Source organism: Heterocephalus glaber, unplaced genomic scaffold (genome assembly GCF_053883595.1).
Source record: "Heterocephalus glaber isolate CG9 unplaced genomic scaffold, H.glaber_assembly_v1.0 deba00001707, whole genome shotgun sequence".
Lineage (NCBI taxonomy): Eukaryota > Metazoa > Chordata > Mammalia > Rodentia > Bathyergidae > Heterocephalus > Heterocephalus glaber.
In genome coordinates this window covers 2397054-2412228 of record NW_028258427.1, presented here as the reverse complement: position 1 = coordinate 2412228, position 15175 = coordinate 2397054, and the positions used below count along the sequence as shown (strand labels likewise).

The 15175-nt window shown below is 41.0% G+C and overlaps 1 protein-coding gene across 1 annotated transcript in view; it reads right to left on the bottom strand.

The window, feature by feature from the left end:
• Shcbp1 (SHC binding and spindle associated 1) overlaps positions 1-6804 on the bottom strand; it is a 67832-nt gene extending 61028 nt beyond the window's left edge. Inside the window, exons 1-4 of the mRNA XM_087199349.1 lie at positions 6652-6804; positions 3602-3769; positions 3317-3432; positions 1104-1312 (exon numbers count right to left, since the gene is read on the bottom strand). Coding sequence (XP_087055475.1) covers positions 1104-1312; positions 3317-3432; positions 3602-3769; positions 6652-6754 — 596 coding nt within the window. The 5' untranslated portion in view covers positions 6755-6804. The remainder of the gene's footprint in view (positions 1-1103; positions 1313-3316; positions 3433-3601; positions 3770-6651) is intronic.
• Between the last annotated feature and the right edge of the window lie 8371 nt (positions 6805-15175).

Below are 15175 nucleotides of genomic sequence, written 5' to 3'. Positions count from 1 at the left end.
ACACATCCTTTAAGGATCTATGGGGTAGCCCACAAAAATACCTTTTCTAAAAACACATATCCTTGGGAGAACGGATTTAGCTCAGTGGTGCTGCCACCTGCCTCACAAGCGCAGTCCTGAGTTTGATCCCCAGTACCAAAAAAATAATCCTTGAATAAAAAAATACATGTATTAGTCTTATCAGTGCATATATTATAATATACAACTTTATTTGCTTTTCTTCTGTCTTCTTATATTTGGATACACCAATTAATAAGTATTAGCATCTACAACACTGAAGGCAATTTCTGACTATCTAAAACAAATGAAAGATAAATAAGAATTTTTGTACTTTTTTCAACTTTTCTATAAGTTTTAAATGATCACGAAATGAACATTTAAAGCATTTTTAAGTTTTCTAAAATTAAAACATTTTTAAATGTTTTTAATTTAAAAAGAGTCTCCTAGGAGTTGAGGATGTAGCTTAGGGATCAAGCAGTTGCCTAGCACATGCAAGGCTCTGGGTTTAACTGGGTTCAATCCCCAGCTCTAGGGAAAAAAAGAAAAAATTTTCTTAATCTTTGAATATTTTAAAAGATTATGACTGAAGGAGTCCGACCACCACCATTCTAGGCTGACCAGAGAGCATTTTAAGCCTCTTTCATCCTGCTATGCTTTTATACCTGCTAAAGATGTATAATCATGGGTTAATAAGGCCTATTAAGCATAGCTACACCTCATAACTCCCATCATTCCTCATCCCTGCTCTTGACAAACAACCACCACTGCCTCTACTTTGTCAAGCCTTGTCCCTGGAAGGTAACCACAACTCCTTTTCACTGAACTCTCCCCCCTGGAAAGCCTCATTTTGACCTTTTCCTTTCCAACCTCCCTTTGTACTCATGACCTCACCTCACAGGCTATCCCAGAGTTACGAGTCTGGTCTAAGTCCAAGGGTAGTCCTTCTCAGGTTTGTTCTGAAATAAATCTGTCCTGTTGAGCTCATTTTTTTTTTTCTAACAATGACAGTTTACAGATTAGTTTTAAATCTGAGTCTAACAGAGACCAGAATTCAATCCAAAGTTTCTGGCCACAAGGTTATTTTTATAACCTTCTCTTCCTACCTGACATGCTCAATTGCAAGTGCTGTCTGGTCAAACACTCCAGAATCATCAAACACAACCCACAACTCCTGCAGGGGTAACTGGTATTCCTTCAGTTCAAGGAGCTCTTTCATACATTCCAAGGTAAATGTGTTCACTTCAGATTCACAAGCATATGGTTCAGCAAGTCTCACCACTGCCTTCAAGGCTGAAAAGTCCACATCTGTTATCTGAAATTTAAAATAATGTGACTCCACTTAATACACAGAAATCAAAATTAAGAAACATATATAAAACACTACTGTATAGCCTAATTTTTCTTAAGCATGAAATGGGGGCAGGAAGCCTTTTTCCATAATATAAAGGATAAATAAGACAGGCCTGGCTCTTACCCTGATGCCACTTATAACTAGGAAAAAAAATAAGATGATGGTGAGTATGTAATAGAGAATAACTAGCAGGTGTGGTGATCTGGGTTTGCTAGTAGGCCAGGGGAATTCACCTGAGCTGAGAATAATGAAAAGGAAGCAGTCGTGTAAGAGCAAAGGTACAAAGGTCCCTGCGGCAGAGACAAACTTTAACAGCTGGAGAAACAAAAAAGTAGTGCTTCTTACTGGTTCCAAAGGGAATCTCCAGAGGGACAGACAGGGACAGAGCAAGAGATGAAGAGGGAGAGGCACGGAGATCAGGACGTGAAGAACATGAGAAGGTAAGATCATGATACACAGTATATTAACTATTGTTATTCTCTAATTATTTTGTTATGAAACTATTTTTTTCATAGAAGATTGTTTTTATATATATATATATGTTTTGTTTTGTTTTGTTTTTCTTTTGTACCAGGGATCGAACTCGAGACCTTGTGCTTGCAAGGCAGGCGCCGGCACCACTGAGCTAAATCCCCAGCTTTATATATATAAATATATTTTTTGGTAGCAGGAATTGAATTCAGGACCTTGTGCTGTGAGGTAGGCGTGGTGCCACTAAGCTAAATCCCCAGCCCCTATATTTTCTTTATTAATATCTACTTGTATTACATTAAAATGGATCTCAGGATCTCAGCTTTTACCTGTTCTCTAGCACAGTGAGAAACCAAAGCCAGCACTAGGCCCTTCATAAATGCAACCTATTAGAGGTTTTAAGAGAGAAATGACATACTACTCTTTCAAAACAATGACTTTAATTGCTTTTAGAAAATTAAGACTATGGAAAAGAGGGGCACTAATCATAACCAAATTAACAGGGCCAGGGATTTAGCTCAGTGGTTCCGCCGCCTGTCCTGCAAGTTCAAGGACCTGAGTTCGATCCCCAGTATCAAAAAAAACCAAAAAAACAAATAAACAAATTAACAAATCCAAACTAAAGATATTACCATAATCCAAAACTGAAAAATTCACAAGGAACAGCTGTAAACCACTGCTTTGTACATAAGCACTGCAGTATGTAATTTTTTCTAAAGGAGCTACAGCAACAATTTATATTCCCATTCCCCGGTTTAACTTTTAGTTTAATAAGGCTTTTTGGGTCTAGTTAACAACACTGAGAAAAATCCACAGCTATAATTAAGAGTGCAAATTTTTAAGGCCTAGTCAGTTGAAAAGTAAAGATTGTTTATACTTTCTGCCATGGGACATATTATCAGATTGATCACATACCTACAGGCTTATTGGATTTTAAAAATGGACTCATTTTTAAATGCCTATTTGGTTTGAGCTATTTAATAGATAAAAACTGGAAACTCCACTGACTCCATAATTAGGCCTCCTTTTGTGCGTAGGGTACTGAGAATTGAACCTAGGGCTTTCACACTGACCTACATCTCCAACCCTTTTTTACTTTGAAACAGTCACTAAAGTTACTAAATTGCCCAGACTGGGCTTAAATTTGCAATCCTCATGCCTCAGCCTCCCAGAGCTGGGGTTACAGCCATCCATCACTGGAACCAGCTTAGGCCTCCTTATTTTTTAAATGGTCTCAAATACTTCCTTCACCTCAAGTTTATAATCCATCTTCCTTGCCAAAGGATGCTGAAACTTAAACCACCTTAATTTCCTTGTTGCTCCACCTCAGATGCCTTTAAATTTTTCAGAACATTTCATACAATGTGGCAATGTGAGGGGGAAAACATGCCATTTTAATCAGCTCATAAACTTTACAAATAAGTACTTTGGCTATAAAAGTCTGAAATAATTATAGCTAGACACAAATATCTTAATTAAAAGAATTAAATTTACCTCAACCAACACCTCAAATACATTAGTGTGCCAGATTGCCTGCCATCCAGATGGTTCAAGGACCTTCTCTAAGAACTCAGCTGTGAATTCTCTTACTTCTGAGGCCTTGCAGTCAGCTGCAAACAAATTAAACACAATAACAATTGAGAATCCATAAAGCAGAGAAGTTAATAAACTATTTAAATCCATTTTCTCAAAACCAACAACTAGAAAAGTCTGAGGGACTAAGAATCTACTTGCAAAGTAAAAAGATAAAAGAAACAAATAAAAAAAGAACCTACTTACCTAACATGTAATCTTGATAGGCTCTAAATCGTTCATAGAACAAAAGTTGATTTGTTTGGAAAATTTCTGGGAAGGGAGACTTTCCTTCCGGCACAAAACTCTGTAAGCTACTGCCTGGCTTATCATGAGAGCTACAATCACTTGATGAATCTTCAACTTGGAACAAACCTAAAGTACAACAAAAACATCAAATATTTCCAGTGTTTATAGAATGCTTCTATTTTCACATCCTTGTTTACAAATTCCAAACAAACTACAAACAAGTATTGTCAGAAAAACTAGTTTTCAAAATTTTAAAAATACAGGCCATGCTGGGGATTCAGCTCAGTGGCACCACACCTGCCTTGCAAGCACAAGGTCCTGAGTTGGATCCCCAGTACCAAAAAAAAAAAAATACAGGCCAGGCATGGTGGCACTTGACTGTAATTCCAGCACTCAGGAGCCTGGGACAGGAGGACTGCTGGGAATTCAAGGCCTGCCTGAACTACATAATAAGACCCTGTCTCAAAAAACAAACAGGGCTAGGGATTTAGCTCAGTGGTGCTGCCACCAGCCTCTCAAACTCAAGGTCCTGAGGTCTATCCCCCGTACCCGCCCCCCCAAAAAAGACAAAAAACCCACAACTTAAAAATACCACTAAAGCCAAATTCAACTTCAAACAGTAAGAGCTTAAGATTTTCACCAGTTTTTTGTTGTTCTGTGAGGTTTGTGGGGGGGAAAGCAGAAGAGGATTATTTTTTAGAAAGTTTTCCTTCAAAGGATACACTTACACCTTTTATTCTTACTACTGTTAGTAAGTTATAATGAATGGTCAAACATCTTGGGTTTTTTCCCCAAAACAATTCCATCAAGCTACATTAAAAGAGGGAGCTGATTTCCTATATTTCCTCTCACATGAGTGGACACCTCCTCTTACTACTGTATGAGTCTGTCAATGACTCCTCAATTAAATAAGGATACGAGATTATTAACAATGCACAAAGTTTATCACTAAAGCTACTAGGTTACTCATCACTAATCTCTGTGGCTTCATTTAAGGGAAGAAAAATCAAAAGTGCAAAATCATCATAGGTTTGGGTTGTATGTAATTATGTTTCATAAGGGATGACTTGGCCTTTGTGTAAAAAGATGTTTTTTAATAGACAAAATGACTACTAATAAAGATGTCAAGGGTAGCATTTAGACTGACAGAGTAGTTTCCAAAGGTGGTTTCAGGGAAGGTATATGAGACTGTTGTTCCCAGCAGCCTTTCTCTCCCTGGCCCCCTTAGTTTTTCCTTCCAGTTCTTTGCCTCTCTTCAGGCCACTGAATTACTTGACCCCACAGATGACCAAAGTACTCTCAAGGATCTACTGCTCACAAACACCAATGAACATAACCCTTAGAGGACTGCAAAAAGGAAAAAAAAAAAAAAAAAAAAAAAGCTGGGCTTGGTGGAGCACACCTGTAATCCCAGCTCTCAGGAACCTGAAGCTGGAGGATCAAGAGGAGGCAGCCTGAACTACATAGCAAGACCTTGTCTCAAAACACACACACACACACACACACACACACACACACACACACACACAATCTTAGAGGCCATCAATAACTGTAACAATTTCCTTATGCCTGTTTCCTTGTCTATAGAGAAAAAATAAAAATAGTATGCCTACTTCCTTCCATTAAGACAAATCATTTCTGGGGCTGGGGATTTAGCTCAGTGGTTCTGCCACCTGCCTTGCAAGCACAAGGTCCCGAGTTCGATCCCCGGTACCAAAAAAAAAAAAAAATCATTTCTTAATCATTTACAACAGTACCCATTACATAGCATATTCATTGAAGAAACAGTATCTCACTTCAACACTATTCTTTACAGTCATTTCATTTGTCTGTTTTCCCAGCTTTACTGAGATAGGACAAATAAAAATTGTAAATATTTAAAGTGTACATGTTTTGATGTATACATTCGGAAATGATACAATAAAGATAATATTTCCATCACTTTTTTTGTAGTGGGAACACTTATGATCTACTCTCTAATCAATTCCAAAACTTACTCATCTCACACTAAAACTTTGTACCCTTTGACAAATATCTCATTTGCCCTACCCACTGGTAATCATTATCTATGATCGGCTTCACTAAGTTCAGCTTTTTTAGATTTCACATATAAATGATATCACTTAGTATTTTGTCATTCTTTACGGCCACTTCAAAAATATGATTCTTCACACATTATTTCACTTCAACTTCATCACAAATAGAACCAAATGGGCAAGCTGAATCTAAGCAACTTTTGCCACTTCACAAGGTAGATTAGTAGAATTAAGTCACGCTTCGTTTTCTCACTTCGTCAGAACTATTTCCACTACATAATACAACCAAAAGTGTTAAGGAACATAAACCAACCTAAAATGTCAGGAAAAAAAATTAATTATGCCTGGCGTGGGGGAGCACACCAGTAATCTCAGCACTTGAGAGTCTGAGGCAGAAGGATCACTGGGAGTTCGAGGCCAGCCTGGGCTACATAGTGAGTTCAAGACAAGCCTGAACTACAAAGCGAGACAAGAAATAAAATTAAATTAATGGGGTCCGGGGAACTGGCTCAGTGGTGCACCACAAAATGATGATGATGGTCATGATGATGAGGAGGAGGATGGAATCTCCATGAAGAGGTAAGAACTGAGAATTAGACCTGCATGGATATTGGGCAGGTCATCTGCCCTCAGTGTTCAGAAGAGCTATCTAGGCCAAGGTTCAAGCTTGCTTCTTTTTTGAAAAAGGGAAGTGGGGTCCTTGATCTCCTTTGAGATTCATTTGAAATGAGAGTCTCCGCTCAACAGTTAAGCACAAAGCTCCCTTTAACTTGTCCAGGTAGAGAAGTCCTGGCCCGCTCCAACTCCTTCCTGCCTTGAGGAAGCTGAGACGGTACAGGGTGGAGAGGCGAGTCGGCCCGGGTACTAACGTCTGGCCTGGCACAGACCTCCCCCAGTCCTGGTCAACCGAATCCGGGAGGCCTGAGAACCAGCGTCCTGCCCCAATGCCTGCTCGCTACGACAAGTGCTCACCTTCCTCCAGAGGTGCCAGCTCCTTCTCGGCTGCCCAGTCCGGGTGCCCCGAGGCCATCGCCTGCGGCTCCAGACCTCCACTCACCCGCATCCCATCCGCCATTTCAAATTTCCGCGGGCGGCCGACCCGGACGGGAACGAGGTGAAGAATGCGCTTCTTATTGGACAGTCGGGCCTACGCGTTCCCGGAGCCCCGCCCTCACCCACGCCGCGGACAACGCCTAGGCGCCAACTACTGGCCTGATGGACTTTGCTCTCCAAATTCCCAGTTTGGCTTTCTTAGACCAATTTAAAGCTGAATTGAGATATAATGTGGGGGTGATTTCCGAAAAACGAACAAGCCACTCGTGGAAATAGTTCTTAGGGGAAAAGACGCTGGATTGAGAGTAAAAAAAAAACAGTATTTAGACTTGTTTCAACCATTACTAATAATGTTACCCAGGGCAAGTCCCTTTACCCTTCACAAGCTGACTGTAGGATGAACTGTTGGCTTACATGACCCTTCACCACCAAGAATCAGTGTTCCTCTCTCAATACACACACACACACACACACACACACACACACACACACTTAGGGTATTTTCAAAGAATGTTAAATCATATTTAGTAAGTAAAAGTATTGTTTAAAGGAAACTTATTTAATCTTCAAAAATCATTCAATGAGACAGGTAATATTATTACACCTATTTTATTCACTCTCCTTCCTACCACTAGGTCTTCACACTGTGGTCACAAATGGGTTCAAAATTAACTGCACTCCCCTCCCCCCAAAAAAACTCCCCAAAGCCAAATTGCAACCTTGAGATATTGCCCCTCATACTTTAGCCCCAAACTGCTTGGTAGTGACTTCCTCTCCTTCTTTCTGGGATACCTCTGAGGCCTTCCCTTCCAGCTCCTCTTCATTTTCTCCTTACAGCCTTTAGTATAGACTCTACTGATCACCCACCATGGGATTCTTTCCTTCTTTGGACTCTAGGACCTTGCTATCCTGGTCCTTTTTCTCATTCTCTGACTATTCCGTCCTGCACTCATTCCTCTTCCTTTCCTTAGATATCTCAAACCCAGGTGATTCCCAAGGAGGTATCATATGCTGTGGGACTGCATAGCTCTGTAATCATAAAACCTCCTAGCCCCAACTGTGATTAAATGTGAGTTAATGGATAAAGATGCTTGTTAGTTTTGGGACATTAGATAAACTCTGTAACAGACCTAAAGTCCCAAAGTAAACTACTCAACTCCTTGTTAGCCCGGAACTGATGTTCCGGACACCACAAGCTATAGAACAGTCTGCAAATGTCTCCTGACCATCAGTACGTGGCAGTCGACCAGTAACCTTTGTCCCTTTTCTCGTAAATCTATATGTTAACTTCCCCCTCAACCCCCTATAAGAACAGCCTCAGGCTCTGAGCCAGTTGCCTCTCTAAGCTACTTTGCTTTGGGAGTGCCGTCTGGCCAGACTAATAAAGGTCTGTTTTACTCTCCAACTTGTCCGGTATGTTCCTTCCCAGGTGTTCTTCGCTGCAGTCAGCTCCTCGGAGCATTTGGCAAGGCCCTCGGTCTTACAATGCAGTCTGTGGCAATCAGTGACTATGCAATAAAAGTATCAATAAGCAAGCTAATATCATTTATAAAAAACACTAAAAGTAAAACAAAATTTAGCAATGTTGAGATAGGAAATTAGGGCATGACAAAAACTGGCTGATGAAGTAGGTATGACCTGTTAACTACAAGATCCTGGACACATTCTCAGAACAATTCCCAAAGCCTTGCACGAGGATTTCTCACGAGAACTCCAGCAGGTTTTCAATGGGATGGCCTAGGCCTGACAGCCTGAGCACTGCCTCTTAAAACCTGTATGTAGGCCGGGGATTTAGCTCAGTGGTTCCACCGCCTGCCTCGCAAGCTAAGGACCTGAGTTCGATCCCCGGTACCAAAAAAAACCCTGTATGTAGAAGTTCTCGCAGGTTTTCTCAAGATGTGGACACTATAAAGGACACACCAAGACTTGAAAAGCTTGCTATCAGGGCCAGGGATTTAGCTCAGTGCCACCGCACCTGCCTCACAAGCGCAAGGTCCTGAGTTCAATCCCCAGTACAAAAAAAAAAAAAGAAAACCTTGCCATCATAACTTTCCATGGTCCCCACACTGTGTTTCCCAGACGCAGTGCACACTTTTGTCTTTGTTCTCACTCTCTTTTTCTCTTTACTTGGCCTAAGCTTGCTCTGCAAAGCCTGTTTCTCTCCCACTATTCTTTTATACTTTCTCCAAAAAACTTTGCCACTGCTTTTTTTTGTACCAGGTATCAAACTTGGGACCTTTCCCTTGCAAGGCAGGTGGCAGAACCACTGAGCTAAAAAATGGAAACAAAATCTTTGTAAATAGGGAAGGGGGGGGCGGTGAAGGGAGGGCAGGGGAATGGGGAAAAAAATAAGAACCAAGATGCATCATGTAAAGGTACAAGATCCCAATGATGAATGTAACTGTATTTTATACCCAAAATGTACCAACAAACTTAATGGAAAAAAAAATTAAAAAGAACCACTGAGCTAAATCCCCGGCCCCTTTGCCACTGCTTTTTGCTTATTCCATTCAATTCTTTGTTGGGATGAGAAGAACCTGGAATCCAACTCCAGGAGAGGCAAGCAACCCCAAGCCCAGTAACATTTAGGTGGACAAGCCTCTATAGCACAGGATAACAGTGTGATACAGAATGATGAATGAGAAGGCCAAATTTAGATGTTATATGAAAACCCCTGATATTAAACTGTTAGCAACCAACTTTTTAAAAATTTAAATACTATCAAACCAGAAAAATCTTATTTCCTAGGCCAAACTGACCCATGGCCCACTAGATTACAATTTTATTCTAAGCCCTCACTATTCAAAGTCTAATCCAGGGGCCAGGAGTTTGTCAGAAATACAGAGTTGTCCCTACTGCCTCCACTCATCCAGATCTGCTGGATGAGAATCTATCTTACAGCGAGATCACTAGTCCCAAGTGACATCATTTACGTTTGATACAGAGGTCTTTGAAACTGACCTTTCTCTGAGCCCATTTTTGTTGGTACATTCCCACTGAAAGTTTGAGCTGGGATTCTTTTCTATGATTCCAATTCACTGTACTACAAAGCAAATCCTAAGTGCAACCCATCCTGAACTCATCTGTTGTCTCATCCCATCTTCCCTGCCACAAATTCTACTAGGATGACTACAGCCCCACTTCCCTACCACTTCCTGAAAAGTTAACTGCTCCCATTTTTTTTTTTTTTTTTTTTTTTTCCCCTCTTAGTACAGAGGTCTTAAATTTCTAAGCCCAGGGCCAGGGATTTAGCTCAATGGCACTGTGCCTGCCTCGCAAGTGCAAGGTCCTGAGTTCAATCCCCAATACCAAAAAAAAAATTTCTATGTCCACAATGTCCACTGGTAACAGTGAGAAAACAAAAAGAGATCTCTGTCCCTCTGATGTGAGACTCTGGGGCCCCTTCTTGACAAAAACAAAAAGAACAAAAGCCAGGTCTACATTTTGGCTTGTATTTTCCACTAGAGGGCAGATTAAACTTTCAAAAGAAAATAACTCTAGCATTTTACAAAGTAGGGAGGAGTTCTTGCAATCAGTTTCCTATTGAGGCTCTAGGCCCCATGTGAGGCCCTGGGGATAGAAAGGGAACAAACCTAGCACTTACCTCAAGAAACCTGCACTCCAGTAGGGAGCAGCATATTAAACAAGAGAACAACCCATAGGTGGACCTTCAGAATTTAGAATAACTGCCCTTGTTACATTTGCTACCTTGGGTGTGCCATGTTGTTTCTCCTCTGTGATGGCTGTTTGCCACCATTGCCTTGGAGCCAGGCGATTTGAGCCAGCTGGTTATAGACTGAAACCTCTACAAACTGTGAGCTAAATAAACCCTTTCCCCTTTAACTTTGGGTGTCGGTATTTTGTCTTAGCAACAAGAGAAAAGTAACTAACACAGAAATTTGGTACCAGAGAAGTGGGGTCCTTGCTGTGACATTACCTGGCCATGTGACTTGAGAGCCTTTGCAACTGGCTTGTGGGAAGGGAAGAGTTAGAAAAGGAGATGCCGGATGAAGAAGTAGAGCTGGATCCCTATATGGAGATTCTGGCCAGAGTTCAGAAGACCAGAAAGCCAGTAAAGACCAAGCTCAGGAGGTTTCTGTGGGAAGAATGACTGCATTGGCTATTAAACTCCAGATGATGTGTATTATAGCGTGGCAGAAAGTTTGCCCACATTTTGTTCATGTCCAGAGCCTTTGCCTGAAACTGAGATAAAGGGCAGCAGACTAATTAATCTCACAGAAAAAATTTAAAGGCAGTCTAATGTTGAGGCAGTGGCATGCCTACTGTTGTCTGATATAGGGGGAAGAGATGCAACTTCCAAGCCTGATACATATCAAAGTTAGAGTTCATGTTCTCTAGAATCAAAGAATGAATTCTAGGAACAATGCAGGTTAAGAATAGAAAAAATTTATTGAAAGAAAGCTTCTGCCTAAGAGAGACAGGGGGGATCGAAAAGTGGGTTACCCCCTCACTCAACTTCTCAGGTCTTTTATAGAATAAAGCCACAAGGTGAGGCAGGTTCATGGTAGGACAAAACTATAGTCAACTAGTAAAACTGCAAGTACAGTTGCTTAGGTATTACTGATCCAATGAGAAATCACAAGTGGACAAAACTATGAACAACCAATAAGATTACAACAAGTATAGTCCCTTAGGTAATATTGATTAAATGGAGATTCAATGGGGAAGCAAGTCACATACCAAGCATATAAGGAATGAGCAAGATTTTTGTTTTGTAAGGGGTGAGTCAGGGATCTTTCTTGGAAGCTCTTAGTCCCCCACCCAGGTGATTCATACCTATTTAGAATATCAGTCACTGCTATTCATGCTATGTGAGTGTAGTAGTTCTTTCTTTACAATGCTGGCTTTCAGTCAATGTGTCTGGATTGTCTTCCATATTGGCTCCACTGTCCTCCATGTCGGCTCCTCCAGAGCCGGCCCTGTCTCTAACTACCTATAAGATATCTAATTAACTTACCTATCTACGATACTTTTACCCAGATTTATGTTGAGAGTCAAGAGCAGAAAGCCCAGCAAAATGATTTAAAATGTTTTGAGTTTGGCCAGAAAGGGAGCTCCAGTAAAGCTGTGGGCTGCAAAGATGGAGCAGAGGAGATCTTCATTTGTGGGACTGCATAACTCTATAATCATAAAACTCCCCTAGCCCCAACCGTGATTGAATGTGAGTAAATAGATAAAGGTGCTTGTTAGTTCTGGGACACTAGATAAGATCTGTATCAGCCATAATTATTCAACTCTTTGTTCAAAAACTGATGTTCGGACACCGCTATCTATAAAACAATCTACAAAACATCTGCTGACCATCAGTACATGTCAGGCTAATTAACATGCAAATGTAAGACCACTAACCTTTGTTCCCTCTTCTGTAAATTTTGCCTGTTAACTTCCCTGCAACCCCCTATAAAAAGAGCCTTGACTCTGGGCTGATCGCCTCTCTAAGCTACTTTGCTTTGGGAGTGCCGTCTGGTCAGACTAAGGTCTGTTTCACTTTCCAACTTGTCCGGTGTGTTCCTTCCCGGGTGTTCTTCGCTGCAGTCAGCTCCTTGGAGCATTTGGTAAGGCCCTTGGTCTTACATTCTGGAGGCACTGCTGGGATCCCTGGGTGTGCTTCACTATAGTCAGCTCCTCGGAGCGTTTGGTAAGGACAGCAGACAGTGGTCTTACACATTGCTAAGAAGAAACAAGAAAATAGAAAGATGGCCTGAGGCCATCACAGGAAGCAGCAGGATTCCACCCTTAGCAGCCTCAAGGTTGTAAAGGTGAAGGAATTTGCTTTGAGAACAAAGCTCCAGAGCACCATGTTCCAGAATGGCAGCAGCCTAGAGAATTTGTTCCTTGGAATTGGATTCAATGTTCAGTGACCCTCACTTAACCCCTACAGCCAATAGAGAAGGAAGTCTGGCCACTGCTCCAGCAGGCAGCAGACCTTGGCGTCATCCATGTGGTGCTGGTTTTAGGTGCATGCAGGATGAAAGAGTTGTGGGGTCAGGAAGGCTTCCACCCAGATTTCAGAAGAAGGCCTGGGAGGCCAGGCAGTGTGCATCCAAGAGGGCAGTATATGAAGCTATGAGTGTGAAGCTGATGGTGCAGTGGAGACCCCAGAAGTTTGGAGAAGCCAGGAGTGTGGATCACCTGGGGAAAGCTGCAAGGAGAGAGCAGAACTGGCCCAAGAAAGAAGTCTTGGGGGCTACAACCATCCGCAGTGCTATAGGAGGAGAGCCACTCAAGCCCTGTGGAGTTTACAACTTGTCACAGATTGCCAGGGATGCTGGAAGTGGAATTGTGGGGTTTGTTTCCCCGGCTGGTTTTTCGATTTGCTTTGGTCCCGTTCTTTCATATCCCTATTTGTACCTTTTGGAATGGAAATGTCTATTTTGTGCCATTGAACGTTGGAAGTGTTTAGCTTTCTTTTCATTTGTACAGGGGGTTACAGCTAAGAGTTTGCCTTAAATCTCAGAGGAGACTTTAGGCCTGGACTTTTCAGCAATGCTGAAACTGTTAGGATCTTGGCAACTCGTGGAGATGGACTAAATGCTTTTTTTCATAAAGGGATATGCATGAGTGTTTGGGGGCCAGGGGTGGGATGTTATGGCTTTTGTTTAGATACTCCCTCTGAAGCCTCAGGCTTTTTCTAGGTGGCTGAATCAACAGTGTGTGATTGATTCATGGTGGGACTAGGCCTGAGGGCATTTAGGATTAAGGGTGTGAGTGCTACCCATTCCTGCCTTGGAGCCAGGTGACTGGAGCCAGCTGGTTATGGACTGAAACTCTTATGAACTGTAAGCCAAATAAACCCTTTCCCCTCTTTAAAAAAAAAAAAAAAATTTAGAATAACTGCCACTATCCATATGGAGTTGTGGTTTTTTTTTCCAGTACCAGGGATTGAACTCTGGTCCTTACACTTGTGAGGCAGGTGGCAGAAACACTCTGCTAAATCCCCAGCCTTTCATGATGAGGCACTGCTTTTGGGTTTTTTTTGGTACTGGGGATGAAACTCGGGACCTTGCGCTTACAAAGCAGGTGGCGGGAGGAACCACTGAGCTAAATCCCCGTCAGAATAACTGCCATTAATAAGAGAGCTGGCTGCCAGGAGAGATAGTCCCAGGCAAGTTCCTCTCTGGATTACAAGTAAAGTAGGATACATGAATCTACAAGTAACAAAATTGTATATTTTTTGTGGGTTTTTTTGGTACCAGGAATCAAATAAAATTGTATAGTTTTTGTTGTTGTTGTTTTTTGTGGGTTTTTGTTTTTTTTTTGTACTGGGGATCGAACTTGGGTCCTTGCGCTTACGCAGCAGGCGACGAAACCACTGAGCTAAATCCTCGGCCCTAAAATTGTATAGTTCTTAATGCACATCCATGCCCATGTAAGCACACATACAAACAATGAATACAAGTAAAATTAAATAAATTTGATTAAGTTCAGTGGATTATATCAACGTTGATATCTCAATTTAGTATACACTATTTTATACTATATAATAAATATTAATATTGCTTAAAGTATACTATAGGTTTGTAAATGTTACCATTGGGTAAAACAGGACAAGGTGAACAGCAATCTCTGTTCACTGTTTCATTTTCACATCAAATTTATTGTTATAATTTATATTAAAATGTACATATTTTAAGTATACATGTTTTCGTAAATGTAGGTAGCTATGTAATTAACACAACAACAAAGATATAGAATATTTTCATTATCCCAAAAGATTCCTTTATGACTTCCTTGTCAACCCCCTCTGACATACAAAAAAGCAACCTAAAAAGTCTTCCAGCCCCTGGTAACCACTGATCTATCACTGTACATTTTTTTGTCTTTTTTCTAGGTTTTATGTAAAGAGGATCATAGAGCACGCATGCTACATTTTTCTAACTATGACATTTTGGAAAAGGCAAAAACTATAGAGACAATAGAAAGACCAATAGTTGCTGGAATTAGGAAGAAGAGAGGAATAAAGAGGCAAAGCACAGAAGATCTTTAGGGCAGTGAAGTTCTTCTGTACAATACTATAATGGTGGATACATGTTATTATGAATTTCTCCAAATTTATAGAATGTACAACCAGATTGTTCATTAACAACTTATCCAGGCAAGGTGCTAATGCAGAAGTTTTAAACTTTTAGGCTTTCAAGCCTTAAAAATTCTCACAGACCCTTGTTTTGTTCCTATTTAGCCAGAAACAGGCAGATCCACAACCCCTCCCAATGATAGATAGATAGATAGATAGATAGATCTCCTGTTAGCCTCAAAGTTCACAATGTATGTCTTGTTATGTCCTCTCTGTTAGCCTTGAAAATGTATCCAGTTAGCCTCAACATTCACAATCTGTATCCTGTTGTGTTATGCTATGTGAATATCTTATTCCTAAAGAAAGCCCCAACCTCAAGGCAGTTACATTATCATTCATCCCAAGCCC